Source organism: Budorcas taxicolor, chromosome 7, assembly GCF_023091745.1.
Source record: "Budorcas taxicolor isolate Tak-1 chromosome 7, Takin1.1, whole genome shotgun sequence".
NCBI classification, from domain to species: Eukaryota; Metazoa; Chordata; class Mammalia; order Artiodactyla; family Bovidae; genus Budorcas; species Budorcas taxicolor.
Window position 1 is genome coordinate 53,605,211 of NC_068916.1, and position 23,486 is coordinate 53,628,696.

At 43.2% G+C, this 23,486-nt stretch overlaps 1 protein-coding gene across 2 annotated transcripts in view; it reads left to right on the forward strand.

Annotated features, from left to right (window-relative positions):
• The window catches only part of ARHGAP26 (Rho GTPase activating protein 26), a 475,905-nt gene that overhangs the window by 263,141 nt on the left and 189,278 nt on the right, over positions 1-23,486 (forward strand). For both annotated transcript variants that reach the window (XM_052642542.1, XM_052642543.1), the window contains exons 13-14: positions 17,550-17,615; positions 21,860-21,934. In XM_052642542.1, the coding sequence (XP_052498502.1) occupies positions 17,550-17,615; positions 21,860-21,934 (141 nt within the window). The remainder of the gene's footprint in view (positions 1-17,549; positions 17,616-21,859; positions 21,935-23,486) is intronic.

Here is a 23,486-nt window from a genome sequence, read left to right on the forward strand (position 1 = left end):
ATTTGTAACCAGTAGTGAAGGGAAGGAGAAAACAGGAGTAAGAATAGCAGAGAAGAAGGAAGTCCTGTTTGTTGCTCCCTACGCTTCTTTATTGAGGAGGTGATCGCACCAGTGTCAGTCATCTAGACAGCAAACGACTGTCACCGATTTTGCCCTTTGTTATTAAAAAGAACAAGAGTCTTCCCTGGGCGGGAATGTTGCCACCTTAATGCATAGCTCCTCAGTCTCCATGTCCTATCGCATCTTACGTTTGGTACAGTTGTGAGATTTACTCCCCAAAGGCTCTGTGAGAACTGGTTCATTCTCCTTTGAAGTGAGCCCAGGTCAGAAGCAGGAGGAGGCGCCAGGAAGGAACCTGTTCTCAGCCCCCTTCCTGTTGTCCTGTCCTCCCACTAGAGGGACAGTTGGAAAGCTGAGAACTTGTCAGAGAGAGTACACAGTCCAGTGCAAGAGATCCAGGGAAAGGCAGGCTGTTCTAGTGTGAGTTTGTCTTTACCAGCTTTGAAGTTTTAAATAATAAATGTCACTGCCTACTTAGCTGTGGAAAGATTAGCTTGTTTGTGGAAATGGTGCTCTCCCGCTGCTTTGCCAGCTGTTTGGAAGCCGACAGACTGAGACAGAGAGGGCTGTCTCCTAATCTTGGCTTCTAGTGGCATGTCCCTTAGTGTATTAACTCAGATCCCCTGGGCTAATCGGGTGGTTTCAGAGGAATATGCCTGAGTTGCCCTAGGTGTGCCTTCTTGTGCACTTCTGACCCCCGCTGGCTTTTCAGAGGGACATTGCAGCCATTTCCTTGTTTCCTTCTCTTGCTGAATATGTTCCTGTGCTTTAACCTGAACCTTTCGCTAGACTTAATATCTGTGCTTTTACGGATATACTGATGTGCAGGCAAGTGCCCACGGCCAGTTGGAGTGGACTTCCAGCTAGGCTAGAAAGACTTTAAAAAGTACCCTCCCTTCTCCCCAGAAGAAGGAAATATAGTTCTTCCTCTTTTATTTCCTTGTTTTAATCCCTTCATTCCTTCCAGTTTGTTCTTAACCTAATACTTTAACAAGACTCCTTTTTATCTGCATAATGCTTAAGAACCCACTTCAGGTTGCCAACTTGTCATTCACACCAGAGGTGAGGGGAAGAGCAGTGATTGGAGAAAGTTTGCAAAGTTGGAATTAGGATCTGTAGGGTGTGGACATGGAATCTCTGAACCTCATTCCAAAGGTTTGACAGATTTGTATTTTTGCTTATTATGAAAATAATATGAACTCATTGTGAAACATTAAGGAAATGTAGCAAGGATTTTCAAAAATTCAATAAGAATCATCTATAATTTCATCTCTAGAGATACTTCTTCCTTGCTTTTTCTTTTTTCATGATGTCTTATGTTTATTTTGCCAATGACAGTATGTATTTCTACTTAATTGACATTATACTGAACATACTTGTTGGTATTCTGCTTTTAAAAATTCACAAGCGTTTTCTCAGACGATGAGTTGTTTATAAATATTATTTGTAATGGTTGTTGCATGCTCTGTCATAAGAGTGCATCCTGATTTGTGGAACTATTTCCTGTCATTGGTCTTGAATGTCCTTTCCAGAGTTCTGCTTTTGTGAATGACATCAGGGTGAGCATCCTTGTACATCCGTCTTTGTACACATTTCACGTAACTTCACATGGGACAGTCCTAATGGATGAGCTGGGAGAGCTGTTGGCTGGTGAATACAGTTCCTGGTGAATTGGGAGGGTACTGTGTGAATGATGCAGATTATCCTGCAGGCCCGCTGGCCATGAAACCACGGGTCAGTGCTGGGCCTCTCTAAGCTTCTCTTTCCCTGTCTGTAAAATGAGGATAAATCACAACCCTACCTCATAACCTTGCTGTGAGCATAAAAGCCCAGCACAATATCTGGTCTTATTAGTGAATAAGTGCCTAATTACTGTGGTTATTATCCTTGTTGTTATCTGGTCATACCAATTACTCTCCCATATGAGGAAGAAAGAAGTCACTGGGTTAGGGGAACCACTTCTGAGCGGAGCAGGGGAAGAGAACAAAGGGCAGAAGCCAACACCCCTGCTGTTGGGGGCTGGAGGCCAGCCTGTGTTAATTCACTGAACCCTTTGGATCCTCATGACTGCATTTCTCAAAGTAGGGGATGTACACTGCTGGTGACAGCCCAGATTGTTTTGTATGCTGCTGCTGCTGCTGCTGCTAAGTTGCTTCAGTCGTGTCCGACTCTGTGCGACCCCATAGATGGCAGCCCACCAGGTTCCCCCATCCCTGGGATTCTCCAGGCATGAACACTGGAGTGGGTTGCCATTTTCTTCTCCAATGCATGAAGGTGAAAAGTGAAAGTGAAGTTGCTCAGTCGTGTCCGACTCTTAGTGACCTCATGGACTGCAGCCTTCCAGGGATTTTCCAGGCAAGAGTACTATAGTGGGGTGCCATTGCCTTCTCCGTATAGGACCAGACAAGTGTTTTCAATTGCCTTTTAAATTTATGTATTTATTTAATGTGTATTGACTGGGGACCGGCCCACAAGTAAACATAACTTCTCCCTGCCCCACCCAGGTTTCTAAATGTTACTGCTTAGCACAGGGGTCAGGTTTTTCAGGAAAGGAGTAGATTTTGGGATTTGTGGTGCTATTTCACTCTGCTTTGATGGTCTGAAAGCAGCCATAGACAATGTGGAAACAAAGGGGGTGGTGTTATTTACAAAACAGGCAACAGTGAGTTTAGCCCATTAACTACAAGTTTGTTAACTCAGCGTGATACAAAGATAGGTTTTTAAATATTCATCTCTTCAAGACAGCATGGGGTTATGGCAGGGAGCACGAGTGTGGTGCGTGGATGGGTACTACTGCAGAAATGCTATTCACAGCAAGCGAGTTACAAGTGATCAAACAGGCTTAAGGATGGCAAGGTACCAGAGCTAAGTCTGCCCGATTTCCAGGATCATTTCCCCTACCATTCTTGATGTGCGTGAGATCTTTGCCCTGCCCTGCCATCTGTCATTTTGTGGGCAACCCAGTGCGACTGGAAAGAGTTTCATCATCAATTTCCAATACTTAACCTGCCCAGCAGTTTGCCATTGAGGGGCCATCCCTTGTTCCTTCTTAGTGAGCCTCCTCCAGAGCCATCTGTGGCTCTTCACACGTCACGTAGGATGCTGGGAGAGTCAGGGTCACACATTTCAGTGACTCGAGCTTCCCAGGTGCAGAGCTGCAACATGACCCATTACTCTCCCACGGACTTTGACAACACAACCACAGCTGCTTTACATGTTGTTTCTGTTATATACACTCGTTCTCTCGGCTGTTACTCAGATTAGACTCCGTAATGGTGCTGGATCAAAGCACTTCTTGTTTCATGAGGGTAAGATTGAGGACAAGGAGAGAGATGGGAGGGGCGTCATTACCTTTCTCTGTTTGCCCATTGCCCTGTTCTGGGTTCTGCATTCCCTTCATCCTCTGCCTCAGCTTCCATTGATCGTAAAGCAGAAAAAGAGATTGAGTCTTGAAGCTCGCAGGGGAGGAAGATCTGATGGGACCACATGGGTCGCTGTTTTTAAAATGTTCTGAAGTCTTTAGCCATCACTAAAAAGCTAGCAGTCTCACGAAAGCAGCGAAGGACAGGAAAGCAGCTTTTTTTTTCGTTTGCTTCCGATCCCCTTTGGCCTTTTGCTTTGAGAACACCCCCAGTTGAGAGGCTGGAGAAGACAGCCGCGAGTAGCCAGGATCCCTGTGGGATCAGAGCCATCCAGCGGCTGCCAGATCTCCACTGGTTGGTGGCTTATAAATAGAACATTTCCCCTCTTAAACCTGAGAAGGATGGACGCATTAGTGGGGATGGTGGCCTGGCCTCCTATGTGCTGGCCCACGAGGGAGTCAGCTGAGTACACCTTCCCCTCCAGCTTTCTCTCTATGCCTGCCAGCCAGAGTTGATAGAAGACAGGCGTGCATTCCCTCCCCGCTGCCCCCAGCCCCTCTCGGCCCTCCTTCTTCCCCTTTTTCCTCCATGGCAGCTTTTTGTCACCACTGCTTCCTTCTCCTGAGCCACGGTAGGATAACATGGTCCCCTGCTCCCTCACTGAAGTGCTGGCCCCCAGCCTGCTTTTCCTTACGAGTTGTGAGCATGGCACAGCTGCTCGCTGTGGCCTGTGTAGAGTGGCAGCAGCCGGCACGCGCGCTGGGGGCCAGCGGGAGAGGAAGGAGAAGGAATGGATTGTTTTCTCCGAGATGCTTTTCTCTGGGTTCCCAGCCCTTTGCTTTGGTGACACCCCACCCCTCAAGGACATGGCTGACGGGGTACTCCTCAGACTTGCCTGTGCCGTCAGAAGACTCTCGGCTCATCCTCAAATCTCTCCTCTCCTCAGCCAGCCTTAGACTGACAAACGCAGCCAGTGCGTGACTTCATTGTGGCCTGATATCCCCTTCCCCTCAGCCATGTGGGCTCTGGACAGACAGCAGGCTGCCGCCTGGCAGGTGCCCACCACCCCTTGGCATCCCAGTTTGGGCTTCAACCAAGGAGCCGCGAGCAGGTCCCTGGCAACATCCTTAACTCTTAAAGCCCAGTGCAAGGGGCTGTGGAGAGAGACTGATTTTCCTCACTGGCACCAAGTACAGGCTCTTGATCAATGAAATCATTAGTGATAAACATTATCATTAGTACGTACTGTGTCCCAGGCAATGTGCTTATTGTCTGACCTACATTGTATTATTTGATCTTTGTAAGAACCCTGTGAAGCAGATGGTAGTATTGACCCCATTTACCGATGAGAAAACTGAGGCTTCATCCTAAGTGCAAACTTGTGGTTACTCAAGATCATTCCTTCCCCCCATAATCAGCGTTCAGTGTGCACCTCTCATTCAGCATGTAAGATTTTGTGAAAGCTGTCAAGTAGTGTTCCCCACAGTGGGGGGCAGTTTGAGTAGTGGTTGGGAATGTTAATTCTGGAGTATTATTACACATGTGTTTGGGATCCCAGCCTCATGGCTTATTGAATTTGTGACTGTGGGAAATTAGTTTCTCCAGACCTCAGTTTCTTTATCTGTAAAATGAGGATAGTCTTACTGTCTACATCATTGGTTTTTTTGAGAGTATCAAAGGAGAATAAACTGGAAATTCTTTAATCAGTGGTGCTTGGTATTCTAAGCAGTCATTAAATGTTGCTCTCTGCTGTTATTATCAATAACGTCATCATTAGCTGAAACGAGAGGCTATTTATATAAAGCCTGACACTGGATAGTTTTCTTTCAGAGTGCCTTCACATGCATTGCTTTTTTAAATTTCTACTGTGCTTGATCTTCAAGATGAGAAAAAGGGTCCGAGAGGTGATGTATTTCCACATCATACAATATCATGGTGATTCCAGGTGCAAATCTTAGGCCTCAGATTCTGAATGGCATCTCCTTCCCTGCCTTCTACCACCCTGGAGTTTGATGTGTCTGAAAAATAGCTAAACCGTTTCTAGGGCAGATAAGGTAGAGGACGCGTAGTTAGAGGCAAGAAGGGATCTAGCTGGACAGAGGAGATTGGTTTTCCACTTGAAACACATCCACCTTCGGAAAGCTGGCACTGATCTCTTTTGGTTGAGAAATCAGAGCACAGCCACCCAGGCCTCGAGGTAGAAAGGAATTGAGGCCGCTGGACTGTAAGTCGTTCTTGGGATGTCCAGAGTCCCAGGTAGGAGACAAATGGTTCTGATTAAGATGGTTCACATTACCAAGGCGTGTGTGCAGCCTTGCTTCTTCGCAGCTGTCCTGATCAGGAATTTTAAGGTAGATGAGGAGATTGCAGATGTCAAAACCCACAAGGAAACTGTCCTTCCTCCATCCTTCTACCCCACGCTGGTCTGCAGTTCTCAGCTGTACTGTGCAGAAACCCGCCTGCTGCCACTTTGGCTGCCTCTGTCTGGCTGAGAACTGGAACATCTGAGACTTGCAGGTTTATTCCAAGCCAGGCAGGGTTTTCATCTCTTCCTCTGACTTGCTTTACTCTCCGTCCTTCTCGGCTTATTTTTCTTAATGTGTGTCTATGGAAACCATGAGAAAAGAAGATTGGAGAAGGCAATGGCACCGCACTCTAGTACTCTTGCCTGGAAAATCCCATGAGTGGAGGAGCCTGGTCGGCTGCAGTCCATGGGGTCGCTAAGAGTCGAACACGACTGAACGACTTCACTTTCACTTTTCAGCTTCATGCATTGGAGAAGGAAATGGCAACCCACTCCAGTGTTCTTGCCTGGAGAATCCCAGGGACGGAGGAGCCTGGTGGGCTGCAGTCCATGGGGTCGCCGGGAGTCAGACATGACTGAGCGACTTCACTTTCACTTTTCACTTTAAGCATTGGAGAAGGAAATGGCAACCCACTCCAGTGTTCTTGCCTGGAGAGTCCCAGGGACTGGGGAGCCTGGTGGGCTGCCGTCTGTGGGGTTGCACAGAGTTGGACATGACTGAAGCGACTTAGCAGCAGGGAAGAAAATCCTGATTGGTGGTATTCATGCACAGAGGTCAGGGGGTGAATGAGAGCCCTGTCAGTGCTATCTGTTCTGCAGTTCCCCAGCAGACCCCTGCACTCTGGAAGGTACTGGGGTTCAGTCAGCTGCTCCCCACTGAGGTTCCTGGAGTGTAGAAACTTCTTTACCTATTGATTTCTTGGTGTCTCTACTGTGGGTTGTATTTGTTGCTTCCTTCAGGAAATGTATATTGAAGCTATGGTAGTGAACAAGGCAGATAAAGTCCCTGAATGAGAGCAGGGACCCCAAACAGTCAGCTAGCAAACAAAGGGAGGCTTCCAGGTGGCGAGAAGGGCTATGAGGAAGCAAGAACAAAGGGATAGGGAGTTACAGGGGAAGGGTGGCCATTTTATATTTAATTTATTTTTTACTGCAGTATAGTTGATTTTACAGTGTTGTGTTAATTACTGTTGTACAGTAGAATAGCTCAGTTATACACCAAGACACATTGTTTTTCATATTCTTTTCCATTATGGTTTATCACAGGATATTGAACATAGTTCCCGGTGCTGTACAGCAGGACTTTGTTGTGTATCCATCCTATATGTAACAGTTTGCATCCACTAACCCCCAAACTGTCCATCCCTCTTTTGATGGGTGGCTTTTTTAGATACCAGGGACAGAGGAGGCCTCCTTGAAGAAATGACATTTAAGGAGAAACCTGAACAAACCTAGGGAGGGTGGCATGTCAGGAACTGGCAGAGAAACAAGCATGCACAGAGGCCCCTGCAATGGGGAAGCTGAACTAGCCATGTTCAAGGAGTATCAGGAAGGACCCTTGTGACTGTATTGGCAGAGACCAGAGGGAGAGTGTTCAGGTGAACTGAGCCATGTGAGGCTGTGGTCAGGAGGTAGGATTGCATTCTGAGTGTCATGAGAAGTCCCTGGCGAGTTGTGATCAGGCGAGTGACATGAGCCAATGTATATTTTTAAAAGATGACTCTGACTGCCGGCAGAGAATCCACTGTAGGGGGTGAAAGGAGAAACAGTTGAGAAGCTATGGAAACAGTCCAGGCAAAAGATGATGGTAGCTTGGACCAAAGTATTAGTAACAGAGATGATGAGAAGTAGCTGGATTCTAGGTTTAAGTTATTCCTGATGGGACTGGCTAATGGATTGGATGTAGGGTGTGAGAGATGGCAAGGACTCAAGGATGACTATTGATAGCTTGCTGATAGAATGTGGTACCCTCCCATCTTGTCCTTTCAGCCAGGTTGAAGGTGGTGCCTGGGCTGGTGCAGATTAGAACAGTAGCTCCCAAATGTGGTGTTTGTCACCTTCATTATTTTTTAACATGTGTATATACCCCCTGTGTTATGTACTATTTTTAAAAATCAATTCACTCTTCTTAAACCACATTTATTTTAAAAATGCATCATACTTTGTGAGATAAAACAATAAATTTCCAGTACTTATTAAAGTAAGTGTGTAACAATTGGAAATATTTATTTGTGAACTACTTGGAATCATTTCACATATCCCAATGGCACAAGCCAACATTACACTTTGAGGTACACAGCACTGGTGAATCTTTATTATTGGATGAGGAATGTGGAATAGATATCACCCATTAACTAACAGTCAATAATCATTGGTAGTGGTCTTTAGTGATAATAATTTTAGTCACTTAGTATACAGTACAGTGTTATCTCTCCCACATGTGATTCTCATACCTGCTGAAGCATATCCTTTGGGAGGCACCCAGAATCTGCATTGAGCAAGCGTGCTCCTGAGTCTGTCCCCTCTGTTTGGGAGCTACTTCTGGAGTAGAAAGGGCAGAATCCAGAAAATAGGACTCCAGCCCTGGTCCTTCTCTGACTGGCTGTGTGAACTTCAGCAGAGGAACAGGGGATAGAAGAGAATGGCCTCTGGAGCCAGACCAAGTTAGAGTCCTGGTCCCACCGCTCATGAACACCTCAAGCCTACAGGAGCCCCTTAACCTCGTTGGATCCAAGGTTTCCATCTGCAGAGCAGGGCTGGTGATAATGATAATGGTGATGATATGGTGCAATTAAGTGCCTACTCCAGAGCAATACTATGTGCAAAGTGTTACTACTGCCATTATCATTGTTGGTACCACTTAACATCGTGAGCCTGGCTTTTCTCATCAGAAAAGCTTAACAGATATATTGGAAAAGTTAAATAAACTATAAGCTATTAATTTATTCTATAAATAGTATTATATTATCCTTCATTATACTTACTAGTGTGGAGACACAGCAAGACGTTTTTAGTAAGAATAGTAGCAATATGTACCCCCATGAGATAACAGTAAGGTTAACATGCACTTGGGTGTGAAAAGTATTTCATCAACTGGAAAGTTTGATTCAAGTATTAGAATGTAGTTCAGTTCAGTTCAGTTCAGTTGCTCAGTCGTGTCTGACTCTTTATGACCCCATGAAATGCAGCACGCCAGGCCTCCCTGTCCATCACCAACTCCCGGAGTCCACCCAAACCCTTTACCATCAAGTCGGTGATGCCATCCAGCCATCTCATCCTCTATCGTCCCCTTCTCCTCCTGCCCTCAGTCTTTCTCAGCATCAGGGTCTTTTCAAATGAGTCAGCTCTTCTCATCAGGTGGCCAAAGTATTGGAGTTTCAGCTTCAACATCAGTCCTTCCAATGAACACCCAGGACTGATCTCCTTTAGGATGGACTGATTGGATCTCCTTGCAGTCCAAGGGACTCTCAATAGTCTTCTCCAACACCACAGTTCAGAAGTATCAATCCTTCGGTGCTCAGCTTTCTTTATAGTCCAACTCTCACATCCATACATGACCACTGGAAAAACCATAGCCTAGACTAGATGGACCTTTGTGGACAAAGTAATGTCTCTGCTTTTTAATATGCTGTATAGGTTGGTCATAACTTTGCTTCCAAGGAATAAGTGTCTTTTAATTTCATTGCTGTAATCACCATCTGCACTGATTTTGGAGTCCAGAAAAATAAAGTCAGCCACCGTTTCCACTGTTTCCCCATCTATGTGATGGGACTGGATGCCATGATCTTCGTTTTCCGAATGTTGAGCTTTAAGCCAACTTTTTCACTCTCCTCTTTCACTTTCATCAAGAGGCTTTTTAGTTCCTCTTCACTTTCTGCCATAAAGGTGGTGTCATCTGCATATCTGAGGTTATTGATGTTTCTCCCGGCAATCTGGATTCCAGCTTGGGCTTCTTCCAGTCCAGCGTTTCTCATGATGTACTCTGCATATAAGTTAAATAAGCAGGGTGACAATATACAGCCTTGACGTACTCCTTTTCCTATTTGGAACCAATCTGTTGTTCCATGTCCAGTTCTAACTGTTGCTTCCTGACCTACATACAGGTTTCTCAAGAGGCAGGTCAGGTGGTCTGGTATGCTCATCTCTTTCAGAATAGTTACTATATCCTAATAATCATAGTACTGGTAATGGCCATTTACCGAATACTGGCCAAGTCTCAGTTGCTGTGCATTTCATTTGACCTTTGTAGCATTAAGGTGACTTACCACACCCCGCAGGTGAGGAAGGTGAAGCTTCTTGCCTAAGAGCATAATGGCCAGAGGTGGCAGAGACAGGCGTCCAAGCCAGATCTCTCTGGCCTTAAAATTCACTGTTCTCTTTCCAGTATATACAGCTTGTGTCGGTGTTACTTCAGTTAATATTAAGGTTCATTTGCATTCCCTGAGTACCTACCCACCAGGGAACAGAATAGAGGGCAGTTGGCAGTGAAGTGAAATGGGTCACAGGTTTGGGGAACTGATCTGGGATTAAAAGTGGCTCTGGATTATTGCCCAAGTAGAGAACTCACACCTTTCCTGGACCCCACTAGAAGCTTCACAGCCAGGAAGCCCTGGTAACTCTGGGGCTTCACATTCTGAGGAAAAGGATGTGAGCCCCTCTGAGTGTGTGAGCCAACTGGAAATCTCTTCTCCAGATGGGATTTTGTATTCAATTCAGTGTGGGTGTTTTTCTTCATGGCTTTTAATGGTGCTGAAATTGATTAAATTCAGAAGGAGCAAGGCAGGCCAGGCTTTAAAGAGCAAATCACATAGGGAAAGTGAGTAAATTTCTGTGGTGAGAACGTGCCCCAGGAACTGTCCATAAAGTGGTGGGCTGGTCTCAGCAACTCCAGACAACTTCCTGTATCCATCAGCATTGGAAACACAGCAGGGACTTCCTTTACCTCAGTTCTCTTGTTTTTATTTCCAGAAAATTCCATTTCTCCCATAAAAAAGAAAGAAAAACTTGAAAGTTATATATATATTTTTTAATCAAAGAGAAGTTGAATGAAGAAAAAAATCTGTCGAACACCAGCTTTAGGAAACTGTTAATTCCATCTAATTCATGTTGAGCCTGATTCAGGTAAATCAGTTCCTCTCCTTTTGAGGAGAGGTCTGAGGTCTGTTAGAATTCCTGGGAGGCATGTCTGGGGTAACTTTGGGACATATCTCAAAGTGTCGGGTTTTTTTCAGAGTATGTGTCCATCAGTCAGCCTATGCTGTGAAAAGGTCCCTTCTATTCAGAACTGGTGATTTGGCCACTTCTTACCTAGTTTCTGGTTGCTTTGAATACTAAGGATTTGGAGACGGGCAGCACCTAGTCAGTGATTTTTATAAGAAAGACTTTGGGTCCTCAAGAGTGAGTGGCACAAAATTCTGGAGGTGAATGCTCTTGTTTTCTAGAGCTTTCTCTGCCCTCAGGCCTGTCTGACTTTTTTTTTTTTTTTTAATGATTTTATTTATTTATTTTTATTTTTGGCTGCACTGGTTCTTCATTGTTTTTCTCGAGCTTTCTCCAGCTGCAGTGAGTGGGGACTACTTCTTCATTGTGACTTGCAGGCTCCTCATTATGGCGGCTTCTCACTGTAGAGCCCAGGCTCTAGAGTGAGGGCTTAGTAGTTGTGGTACAGGCTTAGTTGCTCCACAGCATGTGGGATCTTCCTGGACCAGGACTTGAACCCGTGTCTCCTGCATTGGCAGGTGGATTCCTATCTACTGTACCACCAGGGAAGTCCTGTCTGACTGTTTAGATGGCCTAGTTTAGTATGTGCAAGCAAAGGATTTCTATTAATAAAAGTGTCCAGGAAACCTAAACTTGGTTTTGTCTCCTCTGTTCTGTGTTGCATAGTTGCATCTCCTCTGTTCTTGGCTTGCATAGTTTTTGTTTTTCCCTTCTCTGAGACTGATTCTTAGGGCTGTACTGCTTGGTAATACCTGTTTGTATTGATACAGGAAGGAAGGAAGTGGTTAGATTAAGCCATTCATTTCTTTATTTAACTTTTTATCCTCACAAAAGATGGAAAAGTGGAGGACCAGAAGCTTAGATAACCTGTCTGCTTTCATAGGGTTTACATCAGTTGAAGTTTGAAAGGTCACTTTGACTCTGCCACACTGCCCCTCTGCCACTCTTCCTACCATTCAGTCACCACTTTACAGATCCATGTGTCGAGAATGAAAAGTTACACCAAATGAAAAGTTCCATGCGTCTACTTCATTTCCAGCATTATGGTGGACAGTGGATGACAGAGATTTAGTAGTAATAACAATAAATCAGTAAAGTTATATATGGACCATTGTCTTTATGAATGCATATCCAGCTTGGTAGACATCTTTTGCAGGATTGTACAAATAACTGTAGGCTTGTCCTCATGCTGCATACTCTGATGGAGAGGCTAAGTAAGGCATCAACCTAGGTGGAGGGGTCAGAGAAGGTTTTTTATAGGAGATGATACTTAAAGGGGAAGACCTGAGAATTTGGAGTCACATGGGCCAAAGGGCTCCCAGGGGTGAAACAAAGCTTGTGCAAAGGCTAAGGAGAAAGTGTGGTTAATTGGGTTCTCTGAGAGGAAGCCAGTGTGTTTGGGATACTGAGACCTGGTGGAGGGCCATGAGACCAAGCTGGAGCCAGACCATGCAGGGCTGTGTGGGCCATTTTAGGGGCCAGGGTTATGCTTCCAAGAGCAGTTGGGTGCCATTGAATGATTTTAGGCAGAGAGGGAATGTGGTCTGGTTTTGTCAAGGTCATGGGGACTGCAGGGTTGAAGGGAAGGGTTGAGGGCAGATTGGAGGGAGCCAGAGGAGGTGTGAGCCAAGGAGACCAGTTGGGAGGGCCTTGCAGCTGTCCTGGTTATAGATGTGGGGTCCAGGACCAGGGTGGTGTGGTGAAGGCAGAGAGAACTAGATAAAATTAAGATGGCATTAGGCGGTAAAACTGAGGGGAATAACTTGGATGTGGCAGACAAGAAAGAAAGGAAGTGCCAAAGGTTAAGTTCATGATTTTCTTGTAGCTTTCACTCTTTAGCATCACCTACATGCTTCTTCTTCTTTTTTTTTTTAAGGCCAAGGAAAGCTTCATATGAGGTAACATGAGGTACCAGAAGCTGCAGAACAGGGCATTGAAGGTTATGTTAAAATCCATGTGTATACCTGACCCACCAGCCTCCTTCTTTTAAACAATTTGACTGATCCTTAAAGTATATTGCTGTTTTAAGCCCATTGCAGTAAAGCAGTCAGTTTCTGGATCTAACCTGTTTCCCTCTTCTCAGAGTTCATACCCTGGGCATGGTAAGCAGAGACCAAATAGTCTGCTAGACATCCTCCTCCCGCTTTGGCCCTAAGAATCTCCAGGTTGACTGAGAGTCAAGCTGCCTGTCCCATGTCCTTCTGTTCCCCATAAAACTTCGAGAAAATAGCTTTGTGTGACCCCGGCCCTTAACCTCATCTAAAAACAGACAAATAATGCTTCAAAAGTTGACATGACAGTTGAGAGGATGACCCTTTTCTAACTTGGCAGGTCAGCCTGGGTGTTGTGTGAGCTCTGTGAATATTCATTATCTGACAACTGTTTGGCCTACCCTTTGCGTAAACCTAGGCAGAGCTGAACTCATGGCTGAGAGAGAAAGGTAAGCCAGTCCAGGCCTTAGCTGCCAGACGGTGAGTGTCTGGCCTAGGAGGTACCGGCCCTGCAACAACTCATTGCCAGTCAAATTAAGGGAATAATGCAACCCTAGTAGATATTTAATGAGAGATTATTTCTGGAGATTATAAGGATACAGCAATTGCAAATAAATCCCTGACCTTTTCTGAGCCTGGGCTCAGTAAAAGAGCTGAATCACCTGCCTGAAGGGATTAAGGACAGCCGCTTCCATCTGGCGGGCTGCTCAGACTTTTTCTGTTATTAGCAAACTCTGCTCAGTGGTGATGGTGTTCTAAACGTAATAGTGGGAACTGGGTTTTCCAAATAGGAGATCTCAATTAACTTAGATTATGTATCTGCTGGACAGTGATCAGGACTAATGATCTGATTTATGGATTCACTGTAGTCCCTGTCACATCAGTGGTACTCAGTACATGTTAAATAGGAAAGAAATTATTCATCATCAGTAACCTAATCATGATGTCAGAAGGAAACTCAGACTGGTGAGAATAGAATTCAAACCTGTGTATTTGTCTGTATGTGTGTGTATGTGCGCACCAGAGATAGAGAGATACAGGGAAGTGCCAGGGTAGGGGTCAGTGTAATAATTTATACCAGTTACAGTTTAGAGATTTACAACAGTGATAGTTAAAGTGTTTTTCGTGAGTTCCTTATTAGGACTGTTGTTTGATATTAATTCCATTTCTTAACACAGTTTTGTTTATGAAACTGTAGTAATTATCACCAGTATGCAGCTTGAACACATTAGAGGCTTACAGTGTTACCTTGAACTCTTAGCATTTGATTTGGCAATTATGAATTTGTTATATGCATTTGAACTTAGACAACTAAAAATATTAATATTGTTATATGCGTAATGCCTTTACACATCAAATCTTTGTAAGATTTATTTCATGAAAAAGATTTTGCTGGTATAAAATGAATTGGAGAACCTCTGATTTTGGGAAAACCAAAGAAGGAACATTTACTCAGAGATTTTGGGTGGGGGGCATTTTTCTTTGTCATTTTCCAAAAGACATAAGTGTAATTAGTGTGGGTTAGTGGAATTTAGTTTTTTTCTGAATATACTTGGGGGATAGCATTGTATTCTTTTCCATCAGCTATTACCTACTTAGAGAAGGAGCCAACTTCCCACAGTTCCATGAGAAAAGGTCAAGGACTGATTTGTCTCTGCAGGGTTATATCTAGCTCTGTCCATATTTCTTCCAGTAGCTGGGTAGTATGTGGCTTTATGAGCATGTATCTTCTGGCCACTGGGGTCATCACTGTCAGCTGCCAAGTTATTTCTAATTTTAACCATGTTCATGAGGTAGGGAAGCAAAGTAGTCTTTGTCCAGAGCAGAAGTTCGTCAATGCCTAGAACATGACCATGTTCACAAACCTAACATTAAAATTTCCAAATTTGGAATTCATCTCAGCAACTCCCCAGAGCACTGTCCACAACTTCCGTTCTTTTTCTCCCAAACTTCCTTGACTATTATCCCTGTGCAAGAATCCTAGCCATCTCTCAAAAGAAGAACCAAAAGGCTTCAACTGACTATTGAATCATGTTATGGACATTTAGGAAGCATCCTTAAGTATAGAAAATAATTTCCCCTCTGACAAATACTTGCCAGTAGGTTCTATTCTGACTACTGTATAAAGGAATGAACATCCTCCCCTATACCTGAAAAGGTGCCCAGCACCACTAGTCATTAGGGAAATGAAAGTAAAAACTGCAGTGAGATACCATTTCATATCCAGAATGGCAGTAATTAAAAAGACAATAATAAATGTTGGTAAGGACCTGGAGAAATTGGAACTTTCATATGTCACTGGTGGGAATGTAAAGTGGTCCAGCACTTTTAGAAAGCAGTTTGGCATTTCTTCAAAAAGTTAAGCATAGAGTTACCATATAACCTAGCACTTCTAACCTTGGGCACATAATGAACAGAAATGAAAATATATGTTCACACAAAGATTTGTACACCAGTGTGTTCCTAGTAGCATTATTCATAATAGTCAAAAAGCAAAAATGGTAACTGATGAATGGATAAATGAAATGTGGTATATCCAGGCAATGAAATGTTATTTAGTCATAAAATGAAGTAAAGTGTATTGATGCTGCATTGTAGAAAAATCTGGAAAGCATTATACTAAGTGAAAGAAACTAGATACAAAGACCACATGTTATATGATTGCTTGTACATGGAATGTCCAGAATAGGCAAATCTATAGAAACAGAAGATAGATTTCTGGTTTCTAGGAGCTGAGGGAGGAGAGAAATAGAGAGTTACTGTTAATGTGTATAAGGATTTTCATGGGAGTATTGAAAATGTTACGTAGAGAATGGTGATTGATTCATGACTTTGAAATATACTAGAAATTAATGAATTGTAAGTTTTAAATGAGTGAACATTACAGTATGTGAATTATATCTTAGTGAGTTATCATTTTGAAAAAATGTTGCTTTGATTCCAGTAGATATTTAGACTATGTATTATAGTTTGTCATAAAATTTGAGAAAACTCAATGGTATGAGTTGAGCTTCATTTGGAAGAATGATCCTTTTCTGAGTCAGAAAGCTATATACAACACAATGTGCAGAGTAAACACTTGGTTCATACTAGAAGAAACAAGGGATTGAATTAGTAGACTCTTTGTAGCTTTAAGAGAATAAGAACAATGATTTGTACAGCAAGTGCTCTCCAGGAAGAAAAACATCATTTCCCCCACTTTTCTGGTACTTTATTTACTATCCTAGAGATAGTTAGTATGTTTAATAATAAGTACCACAAAGTGATATGTACACATGTAAGAGCTAAAGCTGGTTCTGTTTGGGAAAAGAAGTTTGGGGAAATTACCGTTCCTTTTTGGTTTGATTTGGGGAATTTTCAGTGATTTTTAAAGGATTTTTTTTCTTCATTGGACCTGTATTCAACCATCTACATTAAGAATTGGAGAGATTCCATTTGGATGAGATCCAAGATGAGTTCAAGTTCTGCTCAGTTCTCCTGTTTTACAAGCGTATTTCTTGCCCTGGGATGACAACAAATCATTTATAAATATTTACTTTCCTTCTTCCTACCATTCCCTTCTCCACTCGGATCACTGGTTTGTAGAACATCTTGTCCTGATATCCTAAGGAGGTCAAAGATTCTTAAAGATTACCACGCACATCTTATCATTGGGTAATCAGAGCATGGGAATGAATTTTGTTGGGTTTTCAGCCTTGTTGCCAGGTTGGCAGTTGGTTCTGCATTGTGGAAAAGTTGGTGCTGCTTGTCATTTTTTTCTGAGTGACAAGAGGGTGTTTTGGAGCAGATGGAGAACCTGTCACCGCCTGCTGGTTTACTGCATAGAGGGTGGGTCTTCCACGTTAGTGCTTTTCCCTTAGATACCTTCTTTGTCCTTGGCTATTTTAATTTTTCCCCTGGTCAGTTTTGCTTTTTTCCCCTTTTTCTAGTCATCTGAGCAGACTTTTATTCTTCCTTTGAACTCAGAGTCACTTTATTTTTTTAAAATTTTTTATTTTTCAGAGTCACTTTTAAGGCAGTTAAGGTTGTACTGGCTCTGGAGTGAGTCTCCCACGTATTAGCTCTGCAGCTTTGGTCAAGATAGTTAGCTTTGCCAAATCTGTTTCTTCTTGTATAATTTTGGGCTCACGATGGTACCAACCTAGAGGACTTGCTGGGATTAAACAAGGTGAGCTCTGTGAAGCACTTACCTGACATTTATTGAGCACTTAATTTATGCTTTATGAAGGAGACCAGCACACAGTTAGTCCTAAAGCTCCTGACAATAGCAAAACAAGTTAAAGTTTGCCTGGTTACTCCTTCAGTAAAGTACTCATCACTCTGTGCTGCATTTCTTCTGCTGTTAATAGATGATAACCTTGCAGAGAGTTACCATGAAAATTAAATGAGATAATATGTGCAAAGCACTTTGAACTATACCTGGCATATGGTAAGCTCTCCGTGAATGCTAGCAGTTTTAAATCTTGAATCATTCCTGTACTTTCAGTGGAAAAAAAAGAAAAGAATCCTTAGCAACACCATGGGACTGAGTCATGCTGGGTTGGTCAAGCCCTGTTCAGAGTTGGTATGTGTGCGGCCAGCACCTTGACTGCCTTCTTCTTTCTCTTTCAGCTGCACAGTTGGACAGCATTGGCTTCAGCATCATCAAGAAATGCATCCATGCTGTGGAAACCAGAGGTAAAATAGTTCAGCAGATGGCATTGTTCTCAGCAGAGGTCACACATCTGGTGAGGTGGCAGACCTGCTACCTGCTGTTTGCCAATCTCTAGTGACTCATTCACTCTCCAGATGCCACTGGCAGTGTGTTTCCACAGCTTGTGTTGTTCTGAAGCACAAGGGCTCTCAGCTGATTTGATTCATTTGGTGTCATTAACCTTTTCAGCTAATCAGAAGACTGTTTTAAATACATGCATATCAAATACATAGAATTATAAGGAATCTAGTTACTGATGTGTGTTAGTCACTCAGTCATGTCTGACTCTTTGTGGACCTATGGACTATAGCCCACCAGGCTCCTCTGTCCAGTGAATTCTCCAGGCAAGAATACTGGAGTGGCTAGCCATTCCCTTCTCCAGTGGATCTTCCCAACCCAGGGATCAAATCCAGGTCTCCTGCATTGCAGGCAGATTCTTTACCATCTGAACCACCAAGGAAGCTACTGAAGTTACTGAAATTCAGCTAAAATACTAAAACCCATTTTTGTGATATAATAATATATGCAGTTCTTTGTTTACACATCAGATTCCAGCAGTGGGTCTGATAGCTAGCATAATTCAGAAATAGTTCAAGATGTCAGTGACAGTTGTAACATGTTAGGAAAATATCTTTGATTTTCAACCAAGTTGCATGTACTGCTAAAGCTGTGATTTGTTGCTTATATTATAATGGAAGAAAATGTTTAATTTCAATTATAGGTTAGTGGAAATAAAGTTGTGATTGTTTTTCTAAGTAGATAGACACCCTGAATTCTCTAGTGGGCCTCTTGGGGTTGTGGACCCCAGGTTAGGAATCCTGCCCAGGGCACTATCTAGGTAAGGAGAAAGGGTCAGGCCCCTGGTTTCCTGCAGTGGTGCTGAAGTCACACGTTGACCTTCCCTGGGTCCATAGGGGCAGCACTTTGAGGTCAGAGAAGCTGGTTCATCAGTGGTCTCTGTCCCAGAGGAGACAGCCGCAGAGGAGATTCCTCAATTCTGGCAGTTTCAAGCTTTGAGTACGTTGTCTGTTATATTCCTGAGGAAAGCTGATTGTTGTCTTTCCACTGGGTTTGATTTGAACCATTGTCAAAGATGGTAATCTTATTGATTTTCCCACCTCTCAACCCTCCAGCCCTTTTGTCTGAGGAAGTTCTGTCTTCTAAAACAGGATCCTTGACTCTTACAAGTTTAGAAATACAAGCATTTTATTAAAGGCTATGAAGCATTGAGTAGAGGGGGAGAAAAAAACCAAAATGAAACTAACTAAACATATAAACTTCTACTCCTGTGCACCTAGTCCAAATCTATTCTTTCCAAAGTAATCATTATAATGTGGGCTATTTTTTTTTAAGTTTGCTTATTTCTGCTATACCTTCTTTTAATAAAGAGTTGCAAAGATGTGTAAAACATAGCCAGAGAATATAAAATAGAAGAAGGTGAGATTTCTGGAAATTGTTCTTGAGGAAATAAGGTCATGGGCCAGGTTGAGCCATAAAGATGTTTATACAGTAGTGCTAAGGTAAGAAACAAAACAAAAAACAGAAATTGGCCAAATGTCTCAAAAATTGGTTAAACCGAGAATGTGCTACATCCTTGCAGTAAAACACTCTGAATCACTAAAAATGCAGTAGAAATATATTTATTGAAACCTAAGGTTTTCATTAATGTATATTAAGTGAAAAATGCTAGTTATGAACCAGCCTGTCCACTCTGAACCCATTCGGGGGACGGCAAGGAGAGGAAGGATCATGCCTGCGTGGACAACTTGTGTTGTGAGTGGCAGTTTCTGGTGTCCTTCACTGTCTTCCTTGGATTTGTCTATTTTCCATAACTGCACTTTTGACACTTTTTAAAGTGTGTTACTAAGGTAATTTTTCAATAGGCGTTTTGATTTGCTTGTCACTTTAAAGGAATGAGAAATAAGAGGTACAGGGTTCAGTTCAGTTCAGTTGCTCAGTCATGTCTGACTCTTTGTGACTCCGTGGACTGCAGCACGCCAGGATTAACAAGGGTGAAAGTATAAAAATGGAGCCAAAAGTGAGCTCCCCTCCCCTCCTCTCCATGATGAAGTTCAAGTTTCTGCAGAGGTGGACCAGCCCCTTTGTCTCTCAGTTTTCGGCCACCAAAACTGAGAGCAACATCTCCTAATCATTTAAACTCCTTCACAGTCTGTGTGATGAATGCAAACTCACAGCTCAAGAGGTGACTTTTTCTGATGTAAAACCAGAAAATATGTGCAGTGATTAGTAGAGGAAGAAGAGGGTCACCGATTGGTTTGATCTTTCAGCCTCCATCTCCTCGTCCCCACCCCCTCTAAAAAGAGAATGAATGTAATATATTTTAACATCAAAAGAAGGTTTAACACAAAGAGGAAACAAGGACAGTGTGAGTTAAACGCCATTTTCGCATAAATGCTTGGGAGGCCGTGGGTTATCTCCCTGCTGCGGTGCATGTATGTACACACCACCAACATTGGTGGTGACCAGAGGTGAGTGAACAGACCTCATGCATGCTGAGGTTCGTCAGTCATCCACTAGGAGCTGGAAGTGTGTGAAGCTCTAGGAAAGCACAGAGACAGAAGGCGTGGAGACATTGCAGAAAGGATAAGCCCTTCAAGCCCCCACAGCCCTGAATAATGGTTCTGCTACTCAGTAACTTGAGGCCCATCCCTCAGGAGACCCGGGGTCTCCTAGCCCATGAACCATGCAGGATGATGTACATGCTTTTATAGTCCATTTGAGCTGTAAAATCTTACCATTCTGGACTACTTCCTTTTGTTTATTAGTTCCATTTCTATAAAGGCCTTGTTAAAAACACTGCAGAGTCAGCCTTTTCCCATATTTCTTCCAGGAAATTTTGTTTTGGTCCCAAAGTAGTGGCCCTGATGAATACTCTGTTCATTCTGTCCTATATTGTAGACTTACCTAGGTACTGGGGATATAATGGTGAAGAAGATAGACTCACTGTACTTAAAGTTTACGTGATAATTGTGGGGGGAAAGCAAACAAGAAATTGAATAATAAAGATGATTTCAGATACTGTTGACTACTATAAGGAAAAGAAAACTGGTTAAGGCAGTGGCGAATAGTATTAGTCATGGGATTTTTTGACCGAAAAAATTGCATGTACGCTGAGACCTCAGTGGTGAAAAGATCTGGGAGAAGAATGCTCCAGGTAGAGGGAATCCTGTGCAGAGGCTGTGGTTTGAGGGCATGAGCTTTGCATGTTGGAGTAACAAGAAGGCACACATGGCTGGAGGAGCATAAAGGTGTTTGATAAAGCAGTCAGAGACGGGCTGTGCTCAACTGTGTAGGGCCTTACAGGCCATGGTCAGTTTTGATTTGATCCAAATGCAGTGGGAAGTCATTGGAAGATTTTAAGGAAAGAGATGATTTGAACTGACTGACACTTTGAAAAGCTCCTTTTGGGTACTAAGTGGAGGATGACCATCAGGGGAATAAGAAGCGACAGGAGACCAGTTAGTCGAGAAGTGTCAGATATAATGGGCTTGGGACCAGTAGGAAAAAAGTCATTTCACCACGTCATTCCACTTGGTCTGGATGTAAAGGATGCGGTGAGTGGTGATCTAATCCTTGCAGTTCAATGAACAAAGTTCTGAGGCTGGTTAGTTTTGGTTCTTTGTTTGGGTGTTTGAAGGTGAACCCCTTCTAGCCTATTTTCATGTTTCCTTGGGTTCAATAAAGGTGGTTGACTTTTTTCTTTATAAAGAAATTTTCACCACAGATGAATGAATTGTCTAATTTCTCAGCCTTAGCTGATAACATTGTCCAAAATATAAAATGCCCCAACACCTCAGTATTTGCATTCTGTATGCAAAAATAGGTTATAAAGTGTTTATCCTTGTCTGTAGTGTGAACTTATTTTATCGTTTCATTTTTGACTTTTTAAATGAAAAAACTGGTTAAATATGACATATGGAGACGTGTATATTTCACATCTTTCAAAACTCTTCAAATGCTACCTTGGTTTTGTGCCCCTGTGATGACTGAACTAACACAAGGGCTGAAGTGTGCAGCACACCCATGAAATCCTAGACAGCTGTACCAAATCCCACTCCTTCGCTAAGAGCAGAGCTGAGTGACAGGGAATTTTAATTAGAGAAGCTTTTAGAAGTCCTGAGAAAATGAAAAAAGTGCATTTGGCTAGGCTGGCCTGACTGGTGTTCTGACGTGCCTCTAATTAAATCTTCACTGTTTCTCTTCTCAGGGATCAATGAGCAAGGGCTCTACCGAATTGTGGGGGTCAATTCCAGAGTGCAAAAGCTGCTGAGCGTCTTGATGGGTGAGTGCAGGGGCTCTGCCAGGCAGTTCCCAAGGGTTGAAGGGGGAGCCTCCTGAGAAGGAATTCGAGTGTCCAAGAGGTAATTCCCAGATATCAAGTGTCCTACTCACCAGTGGTCATGGCCTCAGGCATTACTGGAGGAGATAACTGAGTGGGACTAGACAAAACAAAAAATGGCAGGTCCACAGCGGCACACCCTCTCTGCCTGTAGAGTTGGTTGCCACCAGTCCAAGTGGTGCTCCACTGCGCATGCGACTGCCACACCCTACTCTGTCTTTAATAGCTCATGACACTCCCTTTGTCCTCTTTGAAGACCAGCATTTCACGGGCACACCCATTTTCCCCAAGAAAGCTCATCCTTCTAGCTTGCAGAGAACTTCAGATCTCATGTTCCCAGTGACTGAGAAGGTGTCATCCTGTGACTTCCAGATAAATGTATAGAAGCAGATAAGTCTTCTGATCCTCTTTGCTTCTAGACTTCCACCTAGTCTCTGTCATTTGAGCAACAGAACCTCCTTTGCAGCTGGCTGGTATAAATATAAAACCACTATCTCTAAATGTGCAGCATTTGAATCAAAAAGCCCTGAGCCAATGAGCCAAATTTGCCTAGGCTGCAGATTTCCTGTATTTTTAGATATGAATGCAGGCAGCCTCAGTGAGTCACATGGCTCTAAATGGCAAACGGATCAGATTTCACAGATTGGTGGCTCTTACTCATCCCCGTGGAAGTCCAGCCATGCACTGTTAGAGATAGACTTGCTCAGGATCCACGCTCAGTGTTTTGGGCAGGGACACTTCTCTTTGTTAGTACTTGTCATTTCTTTTTGCCATCCCAGTTTCTGAAAATAATTTTTATGTGTAAAGAAAACTCTTCTTTCATATTGATCAAGAAAATTCTCTTTTCTTCTCACCTCTTTTAAGCAAAACTCTAATGTATGACAGTTGCCGTGAGATCTATTGTTGGAAACTATGATTCTTTGTGAGGTACTCTTGCACTGAGAATCTAATTTTAGATTTGAGATATAGCTAGTGGTTTTTTTTTTTTTAACTAGACTTTTTATTTTGAGATAATTGTAGATTCACATGCAGTTACAAGACATAGAGCAATCCTGGGTACTTTAACCCACTTTAACAGTAGATTTATAATACAGTATCATAGCCAAGATACTGATGTGATCAAGATACAGAACAGGTCAGTCACCACAAGGATCCATTTTATAGCTGCCCTCATCTGCCTCATCTCTCACCTCAACCCCATCCTTAACTCCTGGCAACCACTAATCTGTTCTCTGTTTCTGTGATTGTTGTCATTTCAAAGAAGCTGTTAGTCGTATCCAACTCTTTGCATTCCCACGGACCGTAGCCTGCCAGGCTTCTCTGTCCATGGGATTCTCCAGGCAAGAATACTGGAGTGGGTAGCCATTCCCTTCTCCAGGGGATCTTCCAGACCCAGGCCTCCTGCATTGTCAGAAGATTCTTTACTGTCTGAGCCACCAGGGAAGCCCAAAAAATAAGAATGAAGGTGTCATTTCAAGAATCTTATTTACATGGA